The 26,148-nt window shown below is 37.3% G+C and overlaps 1 protein-coding gene across 1 annotated transcript in view; it reads right to left on the bottom strand.

The window, feature by feature from the left end:
* Positions 1 to 26,148, bottom strand: part of CHID1 (chitinase domain containing 1) — a 105,595-nt gene that overhangs the window by 53,882 nt on the left and 25,565 nt on the right. The window contains exons 9-10 of the mRNA XM_021402761.1: positions 11,001 to 11,102; positions 8,534 to 8,689 (exon numbers count right to left, since the gene is read on the bottom strand). Coding sequence (XP_021258436.1) covers positions 8,534 to 8,689; positions 11,001 to 11,102 — 258 coding nt within the window. The remainder of the gene's footprint in view (positions 1 to 8,533; positions 8,690 to 11,000; positions 11,103 to 26,148) is intronic.

Below are 26,148 nucleotides of genomic sequence, written 5' to 3'. Positions count from 1 at the left end.
TTCCATCTTAGCCATGAACAATTCCATGTTCCAGTAGCATTTTGAAATACAACTCTCATACTTTTAGCACGCAAAATCCAAAACTGATTTAGCTAGAATTTGTTACTCAGCATTTCTAGACCCATTTCCCCAAAACAATCACAAAATATTTCAGTGGTGTGGAAAAAAGAAAATCACCTTCTACTTCCTTGTACTAATAACATACTGAAATGTCTCAAGAAAATGTGAAGAAAATATTCATCGCACCTTTTACAGCTACTGAACGCTATCAGTAGAAACCTCATTCAATCACCCGCTGTATAACTCAAGTGTAAACAAGCTGCTCACACAAATCAAAAGCTGTTAATGTTGTGGAACACGCTTGCACTTCTATTATTTCAAAGGCTCTGGAGCTATATGCTTCATTATTATTTTCTGCAAGGATTACTTCAAGCCTATTCAGAACCTTACATATTTCACAGGCTGGCTCTTGACTTACTGAGTCCTTCCATCAGGAATTGCATCATTCTGTGCACTTTGTCGCTGTGGTATCTACTTTCTCCAGAATCGTGCATAATAAACACATACATTTCTTCTTGCCCTCCGAAATAACCATGCACAAAACCGCAGAGAACCTTTAGAAATGTTTGTTGTTTTCCTTGTTTTGCTTTTTAAACAGAAATTCTTCCACTGCTTTATGCAAAAAGTAGTCAATATTTTTTGTAACATTACTGCTTATGGTAATTCTGCTGTTTGAAAACTTGTCACAATGAAAAGAAGAACTTAGATTTTATGATTTTGTACATCAATTTTTAGTGCAACTCTAACAACACTGTAATGCATCATGAAGCAGTCTCAGTGCAAATGGATTGTATTCTGGATGACACAATACAACACACTAATTGCTAATGAGTTTCAGTCCAGAGGAACAGACTACAGCCAGTCCAAAGAAAAATGCCCCAAATGTATTTTAAGTATGGGTCACAAAACTACTGCTGTGCCACGCTGCTTGACAGTATACTCATAACCAAATAATGAAGACAAATAATGACTTTGGTAGATCAGGAAAAAAAAAAAAAAGAACCACACTTTATTAGGATTTACCCTAAGATTCAGAGCTTCCTTTAAAAAAAGAAGTGCCTCTCTTTAGCAAATAGAGTATATAATTGTATTATAAAATTGTCTTCATATAAATTCAACCATTAAAATTATATCTGTGTTACTAAGAAAGTTCATCCCAACTCTTAAATCTGTATTGATGATATTTAACTCGTTTCAACAGGCCTATAAAAAGGAGTTCAATACCAGAACTAATGTCTCAGGGCACTAAAGAAAGGTGAAGAAATGTGAAATCTTTCCAGGGATATGTGAGAAAATTGTTTACGAAGGTCAACCAAAACCTTTATTCAACTTCCTAACTTCGTCTGCAGTGAAGGAGAAGATGCTTCAGAACAGCTTTCATTACTTAACTATTATGTTAACAATGGTAAGGCGGCTTTTCTCCAATGCATGTGGTGGTCAGGTTCTTTGTTTGCCTGGCATTTTTGTGGTGATGGGGAAGATGTGAGACAATGTGAGGTGGGTCTTTTTTTTTTCTGGGCATCCACTGTGATATTACACCACTTTCAGCACTAAGTCAAATTCCTACTCCCTATCCATACACACCTTTGCCTTCCTCTGCACTCTTTGTACATTATATTAGTCCCTTTCATGGAGATTCTTATGGATTGTCTTTTCACGCTCTAATTCTAGTATATAGAAAAGGAAGATGGCCAGTGGTCTCCAACAAGCACTTAAGTTTCACTACCCTTTGAAATGAGGGTATTTTCTGATAACAGTGGCTCACAAAGGGAAAAAAACAGTCACCGGTGCTTCTCTCTCCTGACAGTAAAAACTGTCTGGTTCCTACCAGTGAGATTTGCAGCCACAGCTCAAAAAGAAGAGCCAAAAGTGGCTGAGTATGTGGTGCAGCTGCTAATCTGATGTAAGATAAAAGAAAAAAAGAGGTTTGGGGCATGGCTTACAGTATTCATACACAAAATCTGTAATGATTCCAGTCAATAACAAACTACTTTTATGGTACCTGAAGGCTGATCAGAGTCTAGGTCAAGTCTAGACTCCATGAAGGATAAAGAGCACGTATCTTGGTTTTAGTTCTGCCTGCTTCCTCAGTAATCATGATAATTCAATTCATTTGAACACATAAATATCAAACAATAACCATCCTTTAACAAAACACAGATGATTTCATTGCTGTCAATTTTCCAGTAAAGAGAATACACAATCAGAGCCTGGCTCTATTCAAGCTATTCAAGTAGTTATATAAACAAGCCCTTTCTTACAGTGTCTGCATTCAGAAATATACATTTCATCACTTCATTTCATTTACTTAAGTCTACCCGATTTTTTTTATGGTCAGACACAAACAACAAAAAACTGTTCCGCCTACCCATAACCAATGGAGAAAACAACATAGACATTAAAAAAAAAAGAAGCCTGAAAAAAAACAAACAGTGCATTTTTCTCAGGAAGAAAGTCAGAAATGCTCCCAATATAGAAATAAGACAGAGAGATCCAACTGTCTACAGCCAGCACCCCAGACCATGCACCTGTATCAGTGGAGGCTAAGTCTCAAGGTGACCAATAAGCCTCATCCAAGCTTCCATTTGTTGGCCTAAAAAGAGGAGGACTTTGCAGGAAGCTTTTGATTCTGAAGACACAGAAATTTACTCTGCACAGTGTATTTAGCCAGCTCTGCAACTTCCGCTAGCCTAAACTGTATAAAGACACTAATCATCTACAGGAGGCCCTTTTCACCACCCCAACTGATTTGCAATGGTATTGAACATGGGAAGTGTCTTATGGGGACAGTCAGTGCCAGATAAAAATTAATAATTATCCTTTCAGCATTGAGCGTGATGGAGGATGGGGCAATTGGGATTTAAGGGACTAATAGCAGAGCAATCTGGACACACAGATGGTGCTACTTGTTCTATGTTGTCTGTTAATCACCATACATTTAAAGAGATTCAGTCAGTTCTGGAAGTGTTTTTGGGTTCATCTTATGAATCAATCTAGTGATTTCACAAGCCCAAATAAAGCTTCCAAAGCAATGAGCTTTTTTCACTTTACTGTACATTGGGTGCATACACCCACATGCAAATCTGTAAATGCAAGTCAAGTTTAACTCATAGTAAAGGCTTCTGGTTCCTATTTTTTGCTTGAGACCACAGAAGTTTTTTTCCCAATTCCATCATGCTATCTTCTAATGGTTTAAATATGAGTGTAAAGAAATAATTACATCATTATAATTTTGTCAACATTTGAGTGCCTAAGTATTGCCTGTAGCAAGTAAATTTACTACTAAATAAAGGATACTCAGAGAAAGAGAAGAGCACGTTTCACAGCAATATGCTCAGCATTTAAATTGTACACCACAACAGACTTTTTGTTTTACAAACAGATGCACATTCATCCATAACCAATGTACCACAATACAACGGAACCTCAGATCTAATGACTTGTCTAATAAAGACAAGCCACCTTTCCCACATTTCTAAACAAGGAATGTGTTTTTATGTAAAAAACAATTTTAACAATTTGGTATTTAAGGTCATCATAGCAGAAGTGCTAACTCACAGCCTGAGCCAGTGATTAAGCACCTGGTGGGAGGGCAGGGCCAACCCAGGGGAACTCAGGTGCATGCAGTGCACCTGAGTGACCAGAAGGGGTGAAGCCAGGATCCACCCCTTCCCAGACCTCATTTAAGGGTTGGCATTGAAAGTAAGGGTATCTCTCTGGAGAGTGCTGTTTATTTGAAGCCTTCTGAAGGTAAGCAGTTCCTCCCTCCCTCCCTCCCTCCCTTTTTGTGCCTACGGCTGTTGTGTTTAAGCAAGTCCTCACTTGCTGCAGCCTAGGACCTTGCTATTCTGCTATCATTGCTGCGCTTTCCATTGTGTTACAGTCATATTTACCACTTGGACAAGCTGGCATATAATAATTTTACTTCATAACATGTTCTAATTTATATGAATTAATTCACCTCCTGCTCCTAAGTGGAGGAAGAGACAGACATGCCACGGAAGCCATGTATAACAGAGTATCACAGTGGAAATTTAATAGAATAAATCTCTTGAAATACTCCTGAATTATTTAGACAGCTCTAGTACAGAAATAACTTTTTTCCAATGCCAGGCCCAACTCTTATTTCCTTCTATCACGCCACAGATCTGCGCCAGCACTACAATTTAGGAAGGAGCTTAACGGTCTCTCCAACAAAATGGAGAAGCGTGTAACAGATCAAGAGGATGTTCAGTCCCACGGGGCTAACTGGAACATCAGTTTATTTGAAATATTAGTAACTGCCTAAAGTTACATAAACTATGAGTAAAATAGATTAAATCAGGAGACAAAATCCTGATGCGAGGAGGTAGTAAAGTCCTGAGAGAATTACAGCATAAAGATAAATGTTGTAAAAGCCTTGAAAAGTTTGAAGACTCAAAGCCTCCCTTGAATGTGTTTTTTGTTACCTTCTATAAGAAACTCATGAGTCACAGTTGACCCAAATCTTCTTAAATTGTTGCTAAAAAAATTGCTGCTAATAAAAAAAAAAAAAAAGTAATTCAGGGAAAGAAGCTCATCTCTAACGGTTTAGAAGTGCTACTTTTTATTACCTGCTATTTAGAGAATGGAAGGCAGCCAATAAAATTCTCAGTAGAACTCAACATCCTCACATAGCTTGCAAGTATCTTATTTTACATCTCTAAATAGCACAATGCATTGTCAAATTAGTTTCTCCCTTGCTTCAACTAGCAATTTATTATATCAGTCTTCTTAAGTATTTAAAAATTAACATAAAAATCCCTATTCAGATTCCATTAAATAAAAGCTAAGCACAGACAGCATTGTCTCACAACAATGGAGTTATTCACATATCTACTTTCAACAGCTACATTTGGAATAAAAGCAGCTTGAATGCAGAATATATTCTTCAGCTATCTACAGCCAGGTGGAACAGAGAAGTATCTTCCCTCTTGCAGCACTACACAAAAAAGGACGTAGTGTCTTTAACAGATAAAACTTTGCAGGGATGTGCTCAATAACTAAGGCTGATTTATTAAGCATAATAGATACCATTGCCGTGTGATAGCCTTTGATTTACATGGCTTCCAATTCACAGCTAGCATCAAAGCTTATCAGCTCCCATTTTGTCCAGGTCATAAAGGCTGTGTATTTTAGATGGCATGGAATGGATAACACCACTGCATCGTTGTCTCACCTCCTACGAGAAGGCAATGGATATTATTGGAATTGAAATATAATACCCCAATGATTGAGACAGATTCTGAAGAGCAAATAGCTAAGGGGGGGAAAATTACAGGAAGGTAGAAGTTTGTGAGATTGAGGGGCTTGCTGACCTAATGCAGGTATCAAGAAACTCCTGTTTAAAGATTCTCCAGGAAAGCAGAATTGTTTAACAATTTCAGCTTTGGGCAAGAGTGAAGAATTACTTATCCAAGATGTACATGTTTGAGGTGAAGAAGAAATATTGTCAGGTTGCAGTATCAATAGAGGACAGACGGGAACAAACTGATCATTAGAGTAGCAAGTCAGCCGCATCGGCTGGTTATGTTCTGACAGGATTTTAATACGGTGGTAAGTTTTAATGACTGTATCTTAGCAGTTCAGACACCTGATTCTTGATAGCCAGAGGGCAGTAAACATTGCCAGAAGCACTAGAGGCGATATGGGGAATCACAAGCATACAACCTTTATTCCAGTTTGGCATTTTGTACAAACTACATCAGAACTAAATATACATGGGAACGTAGCTTTCCTTAAGCTAAACTGCAATGGTACTTGTTAGATTAAAGCATAAAAACGTGCTGCAATCTCCAAGACAAACTCATTGTATTAACAAATAGCACTCGTAATAACAAATATGAATGAGCTGCAAGTCAAAGATCAGCACATTGTTATAGCAAAAATAAGCAGCAGTTCCTACTGTAACAACTCCCAAAGACAAGATACAGTATGCTGTCAAAGAAAAATTGTTTTCTTGTCATTTATTTCTGATATTTATACATACATGTGAACATAACACATATGCATTACTTTTGATAGTGTGTATGCAGAAAAAGGATGTTATATGGGAAGGCTGTATAACTTTTCAGCAAAATAACCAAGTAGTTCTACATTTAGACTGTATTCTGCAATAAAAAACACAGCTATAGAAATTCTATTGAAAATTATTTTATGAACTTAACTGTTAAAAAAAAAAAAAAGGCAAATTAAATCTGCCTGCATTCAGAGCCTCTTTTCTATTACAAAATAACTTCCTATCCTGAAGAAAAACAGAAACAATGAGACCAGCAAAGGTTTCTGCACTCTGTCTTTCTACACGTAATTCTATGTATAAGCTATAATAATAATTCTAAGCATTTGCCTGTTGAAGATCTGTATGCGCAGTAAATTTCACATGCAAAAAACCTGAAGAAATGCCTACAATGACAAAGCTGATACCTCCATTCAGAACTTAGCTGAAGAAATGCTTTTACTTCTATTAATAGTGCTTTAGCTTAACATCATTATCACTACAACATATGAAGGGTGCCTTAAAGAAGCACAGACTCTGACCTTCCCACTTTCTACAGGTCATGAATAACACCTGAATTACAGTCGTCACCAAAGCAGAAGCTCAAATTCACTAAGGAGTGAAGGTAAGAAACATAAATAATCAAGCCATACACTTCTACACTGAAAGTCTATATTTTTTATATAGTATAAAGCAGATATGAAATGAGAAAATAGGATCGTGCCTCAGACATGTTATTTAGAGACAGGAAAAAAAAATACTTAGATGAAATATTAATAATGGAATAAGAAGGATGCTTTTTTTGGAGGGATGGAGGGAGGAAGATGCCTCTGATAAGCTAAGTCCATTGTGGGCTTCCACTGGATGCAATACAGATGGTTTTTAAAGACTCACAGGCACTAGAAACTGAGACTCCCTTACAATCATCCTTTTATCAATTAAGAGGCAGCAAGTTTATTTCACAGCAATAACCTCTTTCTCCCCCCCTTTAATTCAGAAGCTTGGTCTACTTCAAAACTGTTTTCATTGAACCTGTTTTACTATTTACATTATGTAACACGCACGGCAAAGATTAATATGTGAGCGTGCATTCTTGATATATATTTATGGAAAAACAAACATAACAACTGACACGTAGTTAATAGGTAAGGCAGTACAGTGAAAACTAATGTGTTTCACATGTAAATTCAAGCTGATTTTTAAACTTAGAGATTTTTGTCCAAAATGCTGCTTACGGTCGATGTACATAACAGACCATGACACTGACACTTTAAGGCATTAATTGTGCTGAGCTTACACAATTACGGTTGCAAATCAACAGAGCTTTGACTATTTAGTATTATTTCTGCCTAACCACGACAACTAACTACAAAGAAGCCATTCTGATATACTCTTTGTACGCTTTCCACAGTAGACAACGGCTTTACTCCCCTCATGCTGTAGTCATTTTCTATTACCCAAAAATTCAGACAATTCTGCGAGTAAAAAGAATTGTCTACAGGATTATAGCACAGCAAATGGCCAAGGTAAAGCATGAAGGCATCGGAGGGAAATCAAATGACGACAAAAATGTTTGTGTAACCAAAGGCATGGGCATAAAAAGGTTCTTACCTTATACAGTCTGTGCCTTACTATTTCAGTGCCTAACAAACATTTATTTAAACTATATTGAACTATATTGGTGTAATGCACTTAGTAACCCATGAGCGAAAATTAGAATAGTCACCTCTTGCACTTCAAGGCTTGCTTTTATTTTATAAATTAATATCCAACTTCTGAAAAAGCCTGATTTTTTCCTGCCAAATTCACACTGGTTTTATTGCTTTCTCTTCTGGATTGATGCACTGTATCCTTACTGTATTTCTGTGAAGCTGCTTATCATATGTGGTTATTACCCAATACTAAAACAACTATTATCTTTGGAGAATCAATATAAAATTTCAGGCTGTCTTTCAAATACATCCCTTTATCTTTTTATGGATTTTTGTCTCCAGGTGGGCTTACTACAGGTTTTCCTACTCAAAAGAAATTTGGTGGCATATTGCTGTTTGAAACTAATATGAGATTTGAGAGTAATACGTAACAAGTTCAGGAACCGAGAGAAAAGAATCCTTAGGTCAACTGAATGAAACCCAAAGTGATACAGAGTGTATTTAAAAAAAAAAAAAAAAAAAAGCTAACATGAAGATGATAAACTACGTGTACAAACATGGATAGAGGAAGGAGAAAAAAATCACACAACCATTTTTCCCATCAGTGTTCTAACAGAGTACCTGTGCCGTTTATCTGTATTTCTGTACAGGGAACAGATCTTACTCGGTAATCAGTGAACCACTTTTTCATGCACAGATCTGTCGCTTATGCCATTTCTATGTTATCAACACATCCCCACTTCTAAACAAAAACGATTATAAATTTCCAATTTACATCATATTTAAGTACTATTTAGAAAAGCCTTACCTGGTACCGAGGATTGGCTCCCCCAAGGCTCCCAAAGCAGAGTAGTCCATGCCATAGAAATTCAGCCCTAGAAGTATTTTATTTCTCCATTTTGAATCAGGATCTAGTACTTGAACACAGGCTCGTACCCAGGGCAGTGGGGAATTTGGACCAGGTCTGTTGAGTTAGTAAAAAAAATAAATAAATCAAACAAGCTGTGAGAGAAGGTACACATTCACGCTCATTAGCCTTTACAATTACACAAGTCCAAAAGAAAAGAGCAAACCATGGCACACAAAAAACAGTGAAGGTTAACCTACAGTCCTACAAAGGTTCCATACATGTTCCTAGATGGCTTGAACTGCTGATGCACAGAACGTGCTTGCCCCACTCAACTTGGTCATTTATTTCTGAGGTGAAGAGAGATGAAACTTCTTACAATAGGTTTCCACCTAGCACATTTTCTTTGTCATGGGGCTTGGCACAATGCCCACAGAACATTTCAAAAATCTGTAGAACTTCAGTTTTTTCCAATACCATCCTCATACCATGTTTTTACTGTATGCTAGCATAATACACTGGGACAAAATCTATTATTTACTTGTAGAAAGAACTATAAAAGCAATGACTGGTAAGCAAAACAGGTTTCAATGACTGCTTAACATTTGTACGCTACTTCTGCTTAAAACCTTAAACAGATAATTACCTACTAACAACAAAAAGCTACCTAAATGGAAAAGAGCAGCACTGGAATACTCAGAGTAGTTGAACTGTCCTATACACAATAACAGGATATCAGCCTAATTCTCTCTCTAGTTCATCAGGGAGGATAGCAACAAGTTTTAATGCAAAAATTCAGTAACATGATAAAAGTAAAAGCATGTTCTAGTCTTACAAATATCAACATCATCAACTTTGCTAATTATCTGCCTCAAAGCCTTCAAGATATCAGTGACATTAAAACCATGTGCTAATACAGTACGGAAATGTTGCTGTATGTATTACCCTGTATTTAACATACTCAAACCAATCAAGGCAAATTCAAAAGGAAAATATTTGAATTATTTTTTTCAAATCCTTTCTCAGGAACTACATTTATTTCAAACACAATGGGTGTGTTAACTGAAGACTGCCTCCCTCCCGCTTTGTAGTACAAAAAAAACCCAGCCACAAGCCAGATATAAGTAGCTTAATGTAGCAGTGAAAGTATTAAGGTGAGACTGTGCCATAATACATCTTGTGATTTTAACATGGCATGAAGCATGGTGAAGCTTCACTGTACAGGAAAGACAGTAGCCTACAGTATAGCGTGCATCTCTGAATGTATCTGGGGTTCTAAAGAAGTTTGAAAAGCCTATATGAAAGTCCTTAGGATCTCATCTTCATAGATGTCAGATTTACGTAGAGGAAAGCTACAATGGTTATCTCTATGCTGCATTTTCCAGCAGAAGAGGGTAACAAATAACTGTTTTAACTTCAAACATACTTCTATGTTTCTTTTCCCTAGGGTGCTAGGCTTGATGATCTAGAAGAAGGGTCTGGGGAAAGAGATAAGGAAGAGATAGGCAAGCTTAATAGAAAAGAACTTTTGTCTCTTCTGAAACAAACCTGTGTAGATACTATCAAAATGCTAGAATACTATAGGTGGCAGAGGTCTTAGTGATGTGGTAAGCTGGCAGATCTAGAAATGCATGTATTACAAATGTTAACTCTGGACAGTCATACTGAAGCACGATATATATCATCACCCTGGAAGTCAAAGAGCGTGTCTTTATCTGCAATTTGGAGATGAAATGAACCACTCTTTTGGATAATGATGATGTTAGAAGTGTGAGCTTAAGGACCTCAACTTGATTGCTGTTCCAATTCCAAAGACATAAAAATCATTAGCTTCTGAAAATGAATATTCACATACAAGAGTGGAGTTTTGTGCTGCTTTTCAGTTAGATCAGCTGGTTCATTCAGCTGCTTCACAACAGCTGTAGAAGTACGAAGGGGGGGACTAGTGGAAGAATGTAAAAACATGTTTATCCATGATCACATCAGCAATGCTGCCAAAACACAGTCTGCTGCCTCATGATGAAGCAGGCAAGTGAGTTGTCAATTGTGCTTTAAAGCTATTCTTTCTACAGTGACATGTACTGGATTATTCTGTACCATTGTGCAAAAATGTGTCAGATAACTAAAAGTGAAAAATTCACCTGGAAACAAGTGTCAGAGTACCAATAAAAGAATAATTATTTAGCTCAGGTGCAAAGCCTTCTAAAATACTGCATGCCTAATCTTCACTGTAGCTAAACCCAAATTATCGGCTAGTTCAAAAATCTGTTGTAACTAATCCAAAACTTTAGTATCTAATACAGTTAATACACACTATCCACTCTGTGAAAGTTTAAAAAACCACAAACCTCAAACTGCAGATTTCAAATGGGCGTAACTGGGCCATCAGTTACTTCAGCATTTTGTTTTTCTAGTGTTTGAGTCTTACCGTTGTGGTGTTGAATAGTCGTATGTCATGAGACTGAAGCTGTCTACTGCCGAGGCCAACTGATCAAATTCTTTCTTTGTGAACATTCCCGGCTGGTTAGTCCTTTTAAAACAAATAAAAAAAAAAAAAAAAAAAAAAAAAAAAAAAACAGGAAGAGAAATTATTTTCACAGCCTGCCTGACATACCTGCCCACGGCATGAGGTTTGGAACTAGATGACCTTTAAGGTCCCTTCAAACCACAATCATTCCGTGATTCTACAAAATGGAATGAACCCATTCTGCCCTCAGTTTGAGGAAATTCCACTCCATGACCTTCATCACACAAAAGTTTAGCTATGCCTTCAGTTGTATGAACACTGGAATGCAATTCTTAACCTCCTTGTCTATTTTTTTTAATTAAAAACAAGCAACTTTGTTCATCGTTTACAAAATCTAGCTTCGTGAGGTGAGAGGGTGTCTTTTTGATGGTTTTGGACTTTGTAGAAACGCTTGACTTTCTTCAGCCATTCAACTGAATCAATTACTGCACACAAGTTCTGAGTATGTTTCAAAGAGAATTGTCAACATCAAACTAGCAGTGCACAAAAGGAAGCCTTAAGCAGGAAACATAAGGAAGCCTTAAGCACATGGCAAAGATGCCAGGAGATCCATGTCCTCAGCCAGAGGCTCTGAGGCACAGGTAGAGAAGCTGCATGTTATCCTAAATAGCCTAGGAAAGCAGGGTTTGTAGAATGCTACAAAGAAAAAGGTAGTTTAACAGCTACAGACTCTGTAGAAATGCATGAGGTTACTCTTGAGAACAGAGGGAAAGATACTGAAGACTTCACAACTTCGCAGTGATATTACTTTACCTAGGAATTAGCAGATGACCCCTATCTAGACAAACTACAGACTAAAACCAATCACAGTCCAACTCAAAGGTAAAAACCAAAAAGATGCTCAGTAACAGATGCAAGTAATAAAGTGAAAAAATCACTTCTTTTGACCCTTATCGCTTTTGGATCAGTGTCTAAATTCTTCATCCAATATTATGTGCTAAATGGATCACCAGAGCATAACAGCATTCATTTATCAGTTTAAAAGGACACTTTAGGAAAGTAGTTAACGGAGTACAGGTTATGAAGCGGGGCAGAATAAATTATTTAACATATCTGTCATATTATAAGTGAGTAAAGCATGAATGATATTTGCAAGTCAGGTCAATGAATGAGACCAAATGCACACTGGAATGTGGAGCTCTAATTTGTACAATGCATAGCGGTGCTCTAGCAGGTTCAGGTTTGCAGAACCAGGGATATATTTGTCATGTTAAAAAGAAATCCCAACCCTTTCTTTCTGAGGTTTTAACAAAATAAATGTTCACTTCTGGAACCCATGGGTGGACCCTAATTTTTTGGATAGTTATCTGCTTGTGATTTGCTGCAACTGCAAGCTACAGCTGTTCTCCAAAATAAAGAAAATGAAGGACATTTTTGAAATAATGTCATGGTAACCTGGATGCCTGTAGGCAAAGCAATTCCCCAGTGCAAACCCCAACAAAACACATTTCCAGTAAATTGATTTTGATTACTCATGACGGGAAAAGCATAAAAAGTAATTATATTGTGCATTAGATATTATAGTGAGTTAGATTGCATTATAGATTAAGCTGGGTAGTATTTTAATGAAACTTGGGTGTACAGGGCAAGTAACGTATCCACTTCTCATATGTATTGTCAAGGAATGTGAAAAGAAATCAGGTTAAAATGAATATAGTCATCATTTTCTGCAAAGCAAGCTTGTAACCAAACTACTTTAACTACAAAGGAAATCCATTTGCGAAATAAGGGCATAAATTTCCAAATTGGAACAAATCTGGCAGCAAGGAAGATGCTTTGTCCTTTTATGGATGGTGTTTAAAAAAAGTACCTAAGGATAAAAACAAGTATTTTTGCACAGCTATTATTGTTCTAATTTAAGGTTTTCCAATCATTCTGATATTTAAATTAATCCTAAACTCAAAGGCAAATATGTTCTCTTGAGTACACCATTGAGAAAACCTGCACAAAAAAAGTCAGGAGACTCTGCACAGAAAATACAATGGAAGTTCATGAGAATAAAAGTTTCTAATGTAACCCAAAAGCCTGTCATTCTCTTAAGCTCTAAGTATCATTTCCAAAATACTCAGTGAAGTGGCAGGGTCCATCAGCACCTCCTTACAGCGTATAAGATGCATACTAAGGACACCTTGCTATTGTCAGATGACTAAAACCTTGGTGATTTGTTCTGCTTACTGTCAACGCAACACAAATGCAAAGGGACAGAAGGCAGGTACATGAGCATAACTGGCAGGAAAAACAGATGATCTACTATATCTCAAAGTCTCTTTGCATGGAACTAACCTTGACTTCTGAAGTGTTTCATTTTCTTTATTTTGAGCTCACCTGAAGATAGCACTGGATAAGATAGTGAATGTACAGGAGAAGATAGTGAAGTTATGCACTGAATAGAAATCTGCTGTGTAAAAAATCTGGTCCTGCTGGTCTACAAATATCCTGAAATTATGTAACAAGCATTATAAATGTGAAACAATCTAGGTTCAAAAGGTAAATTTAAAGCAGAAATGGTATTCTTTATAATAGCTTATACTAAATCCTTTTTATTGCTATTCTAAGAGACAGACACTTCATATAATGTTTGTGTTTTTCTACCTCAATATCTTAAGCAAATTTCGTTCACTTTCCTTAACGTTCTTCTCAGTTGCCCTAGTTTTCTTACTTGATTCTTACATCAATTGTTCAACACGGTTAACTAGGAAACTTAGTAACTGCTGACAATAAAACTTCAGCTACTCCGGTTTGAAACTGGCCATCTAATCTAGACTAAATTTGCATGTACATGGACTATAACAATCACTCCAAGAAGAGAAATTCACCACAGAGATGACTTTTACTGCACACCAGTTACTGCAGTAAAGCAACAACAGCAAGCCCCAAGAGAAAACAACAACAGAAACCCCCTATACTACTAATGAATGTGCAGTAAATCATTTTTTTCACCTGAGGTCTGGACATAATATCTCTCATGACGTACAGGACATAAGCCCAGGTGCTGATGAACTTGCCTATCCTTTTCTAGGGAACCACTGAGTTATTAAGAGAAAACAAGCACTCCATTTTTTGAGCATAATGTTTAAGAGACAGAAACACTTCTAAGAGATGGTGCAGTCTGAGTATTGTTTGGACTACAACAGCTGTCCAAGACACATGCACAGCTTTGCTTTAAAGCAGTCAGTTTCCTTGAGAGGTGATACAGCTTCCACCATGTGCTCCAAAGAGATGAATTTTCTTGGCTAAAATTCCTATTCAAACCTTGTTTCTACAACCATTCTTCCCATTTTTAGGCAAGCCACTTTTCACCTGAGTAAGAAGCTGTGGCAGTTTCACACTGATGGCCAGCTGAACTCCACCACAACCACTCTCTTATTCCCCCTCCTCAAAATAAGAGGAGGAGAAAATATGATCGGGGAGGCAGGGGGAACAACTCACATCTTGAGATAGGGACTACTTAATTAAAGAGGAGAAAAGAGAAGGAAAAAAAAAAAAAACAAGCAAAGGCCATGCGGAAGTAAAGAGAGAAAACAATTATTCTCTACTTCCCACTAGCACGCAACATTCAGCCATGTCTTGAGAAGCAGAACCTCAATATGCATAGTGATTTTTCAGAAGGATGGGCATTTTCATAATGAGAATCCCCCCTTCTCTTTCCCCATTCCCAGCTCTTATTTCTGAGTGTGATGTCTTATGGTTTGGAATTAGACTCTTGGTAAGACTGGGTCAGCTGCCCCAGCAATGCCCCCTCCCTACCTCTTGCCCATCCCCAGAATCCTGGCTCATGGGGGTTTGGAGAGAGTCTCAATGCTGTGCCAGCACTGCTCAGCAACTGACAAAGCTTCAGTGGGACAGCTAGACACTGTTCCAGCTACAAATACGGAGCACAGCATAATATGGAGTGTTGTAAGGAAACTGAACTCCATCCCAGACGGACCCAGTACAGAAGCTCTTTTAAGGTTCTCATTATCATTTGTAAGCTTATGACAAACTTCTGTTAGACAACGAAGAAAAAGAGAAACAACTATTCCCCTGAGATCATAGCTCTTATTTGCACATATTCCCTTCAGTTTGTTAGCATCTCCTGACGGCTCACTGTGTTATATATATAAAAAAAAACCTATGATAACAAAGTACATAAATGTCAGCGACTTAGAAGAAATCTCATTTTTCTAGCCATTTCTCTATACACAGCTTAGAATTTCACTGTCCCTTTTGATTATTCCATCCTTTCAAACCTAAGTGCAGGGTAGTTTGTATCATAGCTTAAGAATCCCAATGACCTGCACCTTCCAAATAGCATATGGTCATTTGTATCGAAATTCCCATTCATGCTTTACTGATAAGTATTTCTATAGGGTTTTGACTTTGTCATCTTTCATATTGAAAGTCTGGAAAAAAAAAATATTTCAACCATGCAAGCCATGTCATTTACTTCCAAATGAACCTACATTCTCAATTACTTCTTGTCTCACTATGATCACTCTCAAAATAAAATAAGATAAGAAAAAAGGTCTTGTAACTGACTGCTATTCCCTGCAAGTTTGAACTGCGTTCTTGTTGGGTTACCTCACCTTCTCCCTCTTTTATAAGGGAGAGCTTTTCTTTATCCTCACGTCTCTGAACAGTCCTTCATAATGAAAAGCTGATTGATTTTCTATTTCCTCTATACGTTTATTTCAGAAGTCATCTGCTCGGTAATGACTTAATTCTCTTGTTGCGTGTTATTTTGTTTTCTCTGTAAACCAGCTGTTTGCAAATCTTCCCTTCTCTGCTCTTTCATCACCATAGATCTTATTAGTTTTCATAGCTCCTCACAGTTAGCTGCACTGAAGTATAATGCTATTGCATTTTATGAAGAGACTGCTGAATTCAGTTAATGCACGATCACTGAATACAAATTCACTGGTGCTTTCTGCATCCAGCCTGTTCTACAGTAAACACAAGAAAGAGCTAAATCTCTACTCTGTGGAGCATGCAATTCTAGGCAATGATAATGAAGCAGTTAACTGAATAAACAAGTTAAAATCCTAAACTGTTTTCTTCTCAGTAAAAATCCTCTTGGCAGTTTTGTTACTACTCTATATCGTTTTAGCTTCACCAAAATCTTAGAAGGATGACAGCTCACTGAAGTAATTCTCCACTATCAATATTTAAAGTTCTACACGAATCCTGGTTTCTATGGACATTTTGCAACTAGATTCTCTGATGTCTTATAAATGTTCCATTACCGACCCCTCTCACTGCTTAGTCTTGAGGAAATAGACGCCCAATTCCATGAAGTGCCAGGGATGTGACTATGAAACCCTATTCCTCTGTCCACTTGGTTTGAAACTGGTCAAATACTAAATAAGCTTCTGCAGAGGGATGAAGAACAGAACAGATAAAGCTTAGAGACACCTTGTTTTCTGTGAAATCGGGATAAAAATAGAATTAATCTGTGCCTGCAATAGTATTGGATGAAGCAGGCAAGTCAACAACAGGACCTTCATATGATACTCCTGTTCAGAGGCTTGAACAGTAATTATAGATCTAATCCTTGCTGTCAGAAAAGAACGTGACCATACTGAACGATTAACCAAAAAGACAGCATCTCAGACAGATGAAAACAGATTTAATACATAGTAGGGCTGAATTCCACGCAGCTGATAGGAGTTTTTAAAATGCACAGGATGATCTGACCTCTCTCCATCAGTGAGCACATCCTTGCAGACAATGTATTGAGGCTTTTATATAGATGCACGTTTCTTCGTAAGCGTTTCTGAAAACGCACATGATTAGTATTCAAATACATACATTTGTAATACTGCATTCTTTTTCTATAGTTCCCATCCGAGGACAAAAATTTGTAAGAGCTGAAGAAATCTAAACAGTAATACACCCCAAATCTCTGTTAAATCAGAGCTTTAGCACATTATCTTATTCTGTGGCCTATACTTCCAGATCAATATGACAAATCAGGGACTGTATTAAAACAAAAAAGCACACTGAACCATGGTGCTGAGGTACATTCATTGCTGGAGAAACAATTAATAAATGCCAAGTTATTACAAAGCTCTTCCTTTGTTTACACTCTCTGTGCAAGTCCCATTCCTCTCAGAATAGAAAGCAAAATCAAACGAAGGCAACTCCACAGAACCAGTGCAATCGCCAGTGCTCGCATATGCTCTTCTGGTTGTGTTTTTTCATCTGGTTCCCCTCTCAGAAGACTCTCCCAATTTCACACATGAAAAGTCTTGGAAGAGAGGGAGGGAGAGAAAAACAGGAACTTCCGTGCCCTTCCAACCAAATCCCATCATCTTAACATCTCCAAACCACATTTTGTTCATATTATATCAAAGACTGCCATGCTGTTAATGAAGCCAGAGAAACTTCATCACAAGAAATGAAAATTTTGAAAGATTGAGGAAATAAAAAATGGAAACGTGAACAGTTAGCAGTTCATTTCTAATGTGCTGAGACACCCTAAACGTCAAGATAATTGTTTAAGTGAAAAGCACTAAATGTTACCGTTTGCACAAAATCACTACATTAGCTAGAGACTGAGTTAGAGACCAGATTTACAGGCTTCCAGCAGAAGCTCATCTATGGTTGTTCATAGGAAAGACCTCAAGGGAGTTGAGTGCATTACGTCAGAAAATTCAAATAGAAAGAACACTGGAAAAACAACTACTCGGAGAAAAAAAACACAGTAATTACTCCTCACTTGCAGGCTTGAATCTCTCCTCACCTTTTGTTCTTCTCAGGGACAATCATATTATTTTGGATATATATTTGGGGAAAGAAGGAAAGTTTAAAATGTATCTAACATCTGAAAGGTAATATTTGCACATTCCTCCGTAGGAAACCACTAAGAATGAACACTACTAGCCAAAACCTAGCACTTTTCAATTTAGTTATTTAACGTATAGATGCATCGAGAACCTTCTGGTTTATGAATTCTCTTCCTTTTCCTCTGGATTTAAAATGCTCAACAGCTACTGCAGGAAAACAGAGCATTACACTGCCTGAAATACAGATCTAAGCAAGGAATTTATATTGACCTGCTTTTAGGGTCTAATTTATTGACAACATATGGCTTTTTAAACTGGGAATATATTTTTTAAGTGTGTACACAGTTACAGTTAGTTTAGTAAATATAAACAAACAGGATTGGCAAACAAGCTTATATAAAGCAAAAGCATGAGCAACGGTTTTGGTTTTTTTTATTTACATTCATATTTTGTGGTTCAGTTTTGTAGGGATCAGTCATTTTACACAAGCATTTTCCAGTCACAAGAGACGAGGGAAGGAATTTGCTTTTTAAATGAAAACCGATCGTTTATTATCACAAGCTTATCATTCTGGGACAGCATCATAGAAACACCACGTGCATTTTAAAACAAAATTAATGACAGTTATACCCTTCCTATTTAATGGATGCTATTACTGGCCCTATAGAAAACACTAGTTAAACAGCTGGAGTCGTTTGAGTACCAACATCACAGAAGGGATCGGTGTTGTAAGAAAGAGGATCCTGCATCTCTTAATGTGACATTAATGTAATGAGATGACTTGGAGTAAAGAACAGAAAACCTGTGATCCTAATGCTATTTTACGTAATTCTACCTTTCTTCCTTGATTTCTATGCATCTGTAATATTTTGAGCTAATATTCCAATGGTAAGCTATGGGGTTTTTTTTATTATTTTGGACAGATCTCATCTATCTTTCTGGTACCTCTTGCTACTGGAATCCAGAATCCTGCTGCAATTAATGTGGGTAGCTTTGCCATATACTGTTCAGTGTAAGGGCTGATCATCTCTGACGACAATCTATGCTTTGAACAGGGCAACAAATGACTATATTACAAAGCAAGCAGACTTGAGCTAGACATTAGGGAGAACCTTCTAATGGTGCAGGTACTCTGGGAGCATTACGCTAACACTTGTTCACAGGCAGATTTTAAGAACTCATTCAATTAAATTCCCATTGGAAGTGCCTTACAGTTTATTTTGCCTTAGAATAATGCACCTTCCAACACCATTCCCTACTATCTGTGTACCCTAAATTTAGGAAAGAAACCTCCGACCCTACTTCCTTCAGCTGCTGTACTAATTTCACAAAAGGAATTATAAAATTAAGACGCATTCAGAGAATATAAGGACTCTGTCAGTTGTGCACCAGAAAAATCACAACTTGAACAACAAAAACGAATCCATCCTAAAAACACAAGCATGACTTTCCCTGCTGTTATTTGCATTCCCAACTTTTTGTTCAATTTTTCTTAATGGCAAGAATGTCTCTACTGAACTCTCAAATTAGATCAGGATAGGCACCTAAAAAACAATAAAAAAAATCTAACCGGCTTGAGAAGCAAGAAAATTGTTAACTGAGTGCCACAGATTCACAACACAAAAGAGCCGGGAGTGGTCACTTCACAAAACAAGACAGCTTCACACCACTGGGGAAGTGACTGACAAATAAAAACTTTCCGTGTTTTGGTCAGGAAACAAAATAGGATTTGTGAACCAAATGGAATTTTTGCAGAACATTGAGGGCTGGCACTCTTCCTTAATATGCATATCCCACCCCAGCTGTTGCCTTTGCAATACTTGCTCTCCAAATAGAGAGAAACACGGGATCTGTTCTTGTCGTGGAATAGCCTACACAGTTTTCATGAAGCCAAACTAATTACCTGTGGCCCATCTGGTTTAAACCAGCAACAGAACTCAAGAAGGAAAAATGTGCCAACAATTACAGGTCCTGAAAAGACAGCACAAATTCCCGTCAGACACCTAGGGACAAACGAGCCCATAAACTGCTGTCCTTTCTTTCCGCTGACAGATTCTTTCAGCTAGGGCTGAGGCATGCTGGCAGGTCAATCTGCACTGCTTACACTGTATTTTTCACATGACTTGAGAATTTGCATCTGAAATTTGTAATAAAATAAATTCACCTGTTTGACAAAAACAGATATATCCGAATATCAAAGAAGTAGTTTCTTTCAGTACTTGTCATTGTATTTACCGTTTACATTTTGAGGTACGTTAACTGTTCTGTAATATCATTCCTGTAACATTGCTTCAGCCTCTTCAGAGGAGTCATTTATGCACTAAATGAACATTCACCGTGTCACCATTTGGTTCTCCTAATTTCCAAACTATTCTAGTAACTTAAATGCCAGGGCTGAATGCCCAGGCAAGGCATGCTCCAATAGTAGAACATCACGCAAAACAAGCTTGTACCCTAGAGCATATGAACCTAATTTAAAAATTCTAACACACCAAATGTAGGCTTAATTCCTCCTTGCAAAAAATTAAAATGCTCATCTCCACCACCTTTTTTTTTTGGAAAGTTTTCCAACATCACTCTGAAATTTATGCAGTCGTTGCTGTATGGCAGCTGGCTCAGAACTGGTAGCGCTACAAACACCAGACATGGTAAGGAATATATTCTTTCATGCCTACCTCTCTTCAGCCATCATTAGTTGACTTACAAATTATGTTAATGACTCTCTCCAGTGAGAATTCAAAAGCTGATGTGTACAATTGTTTTAACACATGAGAGTACAGTCAGACCTCAGTTGTATTAATTCCATATAGTGAGGCACAGTCTTTAAAATGCCACTTAACTTCTAAGAGTAGAGGTGTTTCTCTCAAGTCCTTTCTAAATCTATAAAAAATGCATCAAACCTTTCATAGCTGTAGTTGCAGTCATGCTGTACTGGAGCTGACAGCCCAACAAACAGTAGCAAAACAGAGAAGTTGTCAGCAAGGAAAACACAGGTGTCCCTTAGATCCATTAGCAAGCATCCAGATTTATTGCAGCTAACAGAACCCAGCATATAAAGAGATGCAACTGGCAGATCTACACTTAAAGCCTCTGCATAGTAAAGAAACAAAACCCACGTACCCAATGCCACGATATAAAGTATGATTCAATAGTATTACTATCATTAGAAGAGATTATCAAACTTTTTCCAATAACAGTTACCCTGAAGTATTCAGCAGTCATTTCCTATCTAGTTTTCCACCCTCCTCAATATAAACTCGTATTTCAAGCTGTATCTTGTCATCCAAGACACACATACTTCACAAGTTCTCTAATATGCAATAAAAACTATTATGCCAGTCAGCTGATCTAGACAGCCCACTTAAGAGTCATTTCTATGCCTTCTTCAGAGCTGAATTTTATGAACAGAACCTGATTTCAAAATCTCCATACATAACTGTACCCTCCATATTCCTGACAGTGCCATTTTCAGGATACTCACAGGAAGATTAACAACTACAGGAAAGATGGAAGGCAGTGTGTTTATTATCTGCTAGGCATAACAAATAGGAGACTGTGCTTAGCTACAAAAATGTTTTCAGATTTTGCTTTCCACATCTCATTTTTTGTACATTACTTGCCCAAATAAAGAGACGGTCTTCCAGCACCACATTCCTTTATTAGCAAAAACAAGAATGGGAGAGCCTCGTTGGTGTATACACTAGCTAATCGTAAGTAATTGTAAAAACAGTTGTGTTTTATGTGACTTCACGTGTTAAATTGTAAGGAAAAGTAAGGAAGAAAAGATGTAAAAAGGTCAGAAAAGCACAGAAAGAGTATTATTGACTCCAATAAGATTAGATTATTATGGCCAGGTTTGCCACAAACATTGTAGTGTTTCACAATGTTAATCGTAGGTACTGGCGAAAGCAGAATCCTATTTAATAAACTCTACTTAGTGAAACTGTTTTTCTACTTAGTGAAGCTGTTATTTGACATAACCAGTTTATTTAAAACTTCATCTGAAAGAAGCAAGGGATTTTCTGCTGTTTTGATCCCCCATATTATTTACATATCAAAATTTAAAGGATCTACATCCTGGCCTGAATAGTCCTGCCTACTAACAGCATTACAGCTGTCAATTCTCATTTCACTCTAAAACAAAGACATCTTAGAAGCTACTCATAATTTAATTGAATTTGTTTACCATACAATATCATAAAATCACCCTGTTGTTTAGGTGTATATTCTGCATCAGAATTACCACTTGCTAGGAAAACTTCTAAGGAAAATGGTGCATATACAGGAATAGTGAACACACCAACACATCATTTCATAGCCACAAAGGGCAAGGCACTGAATCTTCAGCAGCTTCAAAATATGACAGATATTTGGTAAAAAAAAAAAACAAAAAAAAAAAACCCACAAATTATTTGAATAATTACAAACATTCATTCATAGTCAACTTTTAAGAGATTAAACCACCTATTTCCTTTAACACATATGCAAAGCACTGGTGGATTGTGGCATCTACTGAGCTGGGCAACTACAATGGCAATAAGAAATTTTCCCTCATATACTCCTCCTGTTTTCCAGCGAAGTATGCACGTATAAATTTATAGCAAAGGAGAAAAGGAGCATGGCAGCAGAAAGTAAAGTAAAGGAACAAGTTCTCCGTCCTGCTGCCAATCATTGCCAAGATGAAGAACAACAAAAATAAGTGGATTCCCACTGCTACCTGAAAAGCTCTGAACAGCAGAAATGAAGATTGAATAGATTCTGTGAATTTTCATAGCGCAACAGCTTTGGAAAGAAAGTGCTGAAGCTAGTTAAGACAGTCACCTCTACAATGTTTTTGGCAGACAGAATAAATTGAATAGCTAAAATCTGAATTTTAGAGAAGTGGAAGTTTAGAGGTGGAAAATATTGATACGCTACTTAAAGGAGCTTTAACTAACAGGGAGAGAGATTGTAGATTTTTCAGCTCTTACATATTCATATATGGACATCTAAAGTTAGGGATGCTTGCTGAATTTTGAATGAGGAGCACACATTATGTTCAAATGTTTGAAGACTGAAGAGTGGTTCAGGTTCCTGCAGCTTTCAAATGAAAGCAGCTGCACTACTGCTGTGCATCTCATGAAGCCAATAAAGACAAACAGTTTGATATGGACTATTTGCCAAGACTGCAGCAGTATTAATATGTTCTTCTCCGAGACTAGAATCTAAAAAAAGTGGAAAATGAAAGGCACGTTTAAAGTCCAGATTCAACTGCACATTTTTTGCTAAGTAATAAGAAATGAGCAAGACTGTTGCACAGTACAGTACAGGTATTAAAACAGCATTCTCGAACAGTAAATTGAAGAATCTGAATATCAGAACTTCCGTTTTGCAGGATGTTTTGGCATAAATTGGAAATCCTTGTTTTTGGCCACCTCTGCTTCCAACTGCTTAAATGACTTCCACCAATTCTGTTGTTTGGCTTTCTTTTAAGAGTTCTGAGAGCAAATGTTTACTGTTTTAGCATTTACTTCTTGCACATATCTGAAGAGATTGCACTAAGCTTAGCATAACAGAAGTAGTACTAATTTGAACTTTAGCAACAATATTTTAAAAAGCAATTCTTGTCAAGATGCAAATAGTTGTCCCTCCCCCAAATCCACTGTTGACAGCTTATACAGAGAACAGTTCATACCATTATATAATGGTGGACCTTGATACATAAAACTTACAGGTCTGAGAGGCAGTAGATGACCACAACAAATGAAAATCACGAAGAAACATCTACTTACTCTGACCAGTCAGACTACTGGTCTGAAGGAGGAAAACTGCTATGTAAACATCTATGCATGAACAGCGGAGAAGACAAATAAAACTTCCCAGCTTCTCCAGAAAGGTTCTCTCTTCGCTTCCTGCTCCAAAAGAAGAACCATTTTTTAATCTAGATAATGTCTTTCTTCCTGAAGAAGGTTCAGCGTACTCTAACCTTTGCAGCCCTCATGCAATTCCGGAAGGATTTCAAACAAGTTTCTTTAAAAAAAGACTAAATACTTCCAGTAATTACTAACTATCTTGGAACAACTCTGCCTAAAAAGCATGAAATGTAATGGCAACCTGCATTCACTGCCTTCCCCCCAGCGCCCCAGGAATGAAGAATGCTATTTCAAAGCTACCAGAGACAGCCAGTCTTTCCATGACAAAGAAACAGGAATTTAGAATCAATCCCTCCAAAACTCCTTCATCGCTACTAAAAAAATCCAAAGCAAGACCAGCACAGAACCACTCCTCCAGACCCTCTGCAGGAATGCCAACAGATCTAGTTTCTGTAACAATGAGTAGACTATAACGAATATTATCAAAATAATACTACGTGCCATTTGAACATAAAATACATTCTCTTTGATGCCTTAGATCAAAAGCACTTTAAGTCAGAAAAGAGGAAAACTGCTGAATCACAGTGAAGCACTGTCAAGGTTTTATAATCTCTCTAGTCTAAGTACAGCTATGAAGTAATGCATTTTGAAATGCTTTCAGTTTTTCTGAATGTCCCTCATCTCATAATGCATATATAAAACAAAAATACCCTCTGCAAGCAACTTCTCATTGCTTTTAAAAAATGCAGTGTGAAGAATACGTAGCCTCGGCATAATCCAAATCAGTTACCAAATTTTAAAACTTCAGACTGCAGTGTAAAAAGTGCTTCGATTTCCAACTCTTTTTCATTACAGGTGATCAACCACAGCAAGAAACAGCAGTTAAAAATTATGGTTGGGACACGGCTGAGAATTGTAGAGAAGCAGAAACACACTGAGATTCTGTGTTGCACATACGGATGGGACAAATTGCTCAAAGCAGGGAGAAAACAGCCACATTATCTGCTAGGGACCATTCTGTCATATGCATGTTGTGTCAATTTTAGATAAGTAATGAAATCCACATCAGGTTCTAAATTTAACAGTATGACCCTCTTCAGTGTTTTTGATATTGTTTTGGAAATGTTTGTCTGGTATTTTGATTCAGGTTAAAAATTTTAATTGAGGATGAAAGCAAGCCTATAAATCTCAATCTAAGAACAGAATGCCAAAGCCTTCAGCTCCCTTCATTCCTTTGCTGTTATCTGCCCCACCTACCTTTTTAATCTTAACTAAAAGAAAAACTTCTTTAGATTTCTGGCTTACCTCAAACTTTAGTAGGAAGGCTTAACAATGAAAGTTTTCAAAAAGTACCTACTAACAAAGACTAAGGTTAGCTTAAGTCTCAGGTGCGCGGCCTGCACGAGGAGCAACCCACAGCTCAAGGGAAACAAGGGAAAGGTGCATTTGTGAATGCTTCCTTTGTTCCTGGGACAGACGAAGGAGGTTACAGAGTGCACTCTTTCCTTCTTCTCCCAGTGGCTCAGCTCTGCTTCCTTGTACTCCTCTGCAAAATAAGCGCTTAGGGGGCATTTACTCTGTCACCCAAATAAATTAATAAAGGTGTTGCTCTTCCATTCCTCCTTGCACGGCCGTGCATCACCTGCTACTCAGATGCGTATAATCCCGTTCAAAATGTACATGGAGATCCCAAAATTTTTGCAAAGGTATTTCTACAGTATTTTGCCATCCAGTATTACTCTTTTTCTACTATGCAATCTAAGACTTCTTTATCAAACTGAGAGTATTTTTAATCCTTTTCTTCCGAGCTTATATAAAGATCAATTTATCACTCATTTATACAATCCCTGTTGATATATTTGAAGACTTACGCCTCCTGATACTTTTCCCTCTTTGTAATACTGCAGTCCTCCAAGCTCTCCTCAAATGAGACATTACCTATTTTCTAGCAGTTTTTCTTTTTTTTCCTCTAATCACTCCCATTTTTCTAAATCCTCCAATAAACATAGCACCCCAAACAGTTTTCCATGAGACTTCCCAGCCCTGAGAAGTGTAATATTTACCTTTTGTCACCCTGAAACCTCCCCGCCGATCATCTCAAAATCAAAAGTAATTATCCTAAATGCCACATTCTGTAAGGACATACTGCTCAGTCACCTCTGATTTGTACTGGTAAGCAAGTTATTAAGACACAGGTAAGAACATTGGCTATTTTATATGCTATTATTTAATATTATCAAGCTGGACTGGATAGAATTACTAACGCATAAAGCTGCCTTGCGTGATTTCAGGCTTCTTGAACAATTGAATCAATCTGTTTTTAAAATTGTATTCCATGTACACGTGTGATTGATACATCTGAAACTCCAGATACAACTAAAAGTAGCAATCACCGGTTTAACACGGTGTAACAGTAACTGTAAACTCTTAACA

The sequence above is a fragment of the Numida meleagris genome, chromosome 6 (genome assembly GCF_002078875.1).
Source record: "Numida meleagris isolate 19003 breed g44 Domestic line chromosome 6, NumMel1.0, whole genome shotgun sequence".
Taxonomy (NCBI): domain Eukaryota; kingdom Metazoa; phylum Chordata; class Aves; order Galliformes; family Numididae; genus Numida; species Numida meleagris.
The sequence above is the reverse complement of the archived record's forward strand: the minus strand, read 5'-3'. Positions and strand labels throughout refer to the sequence as shown.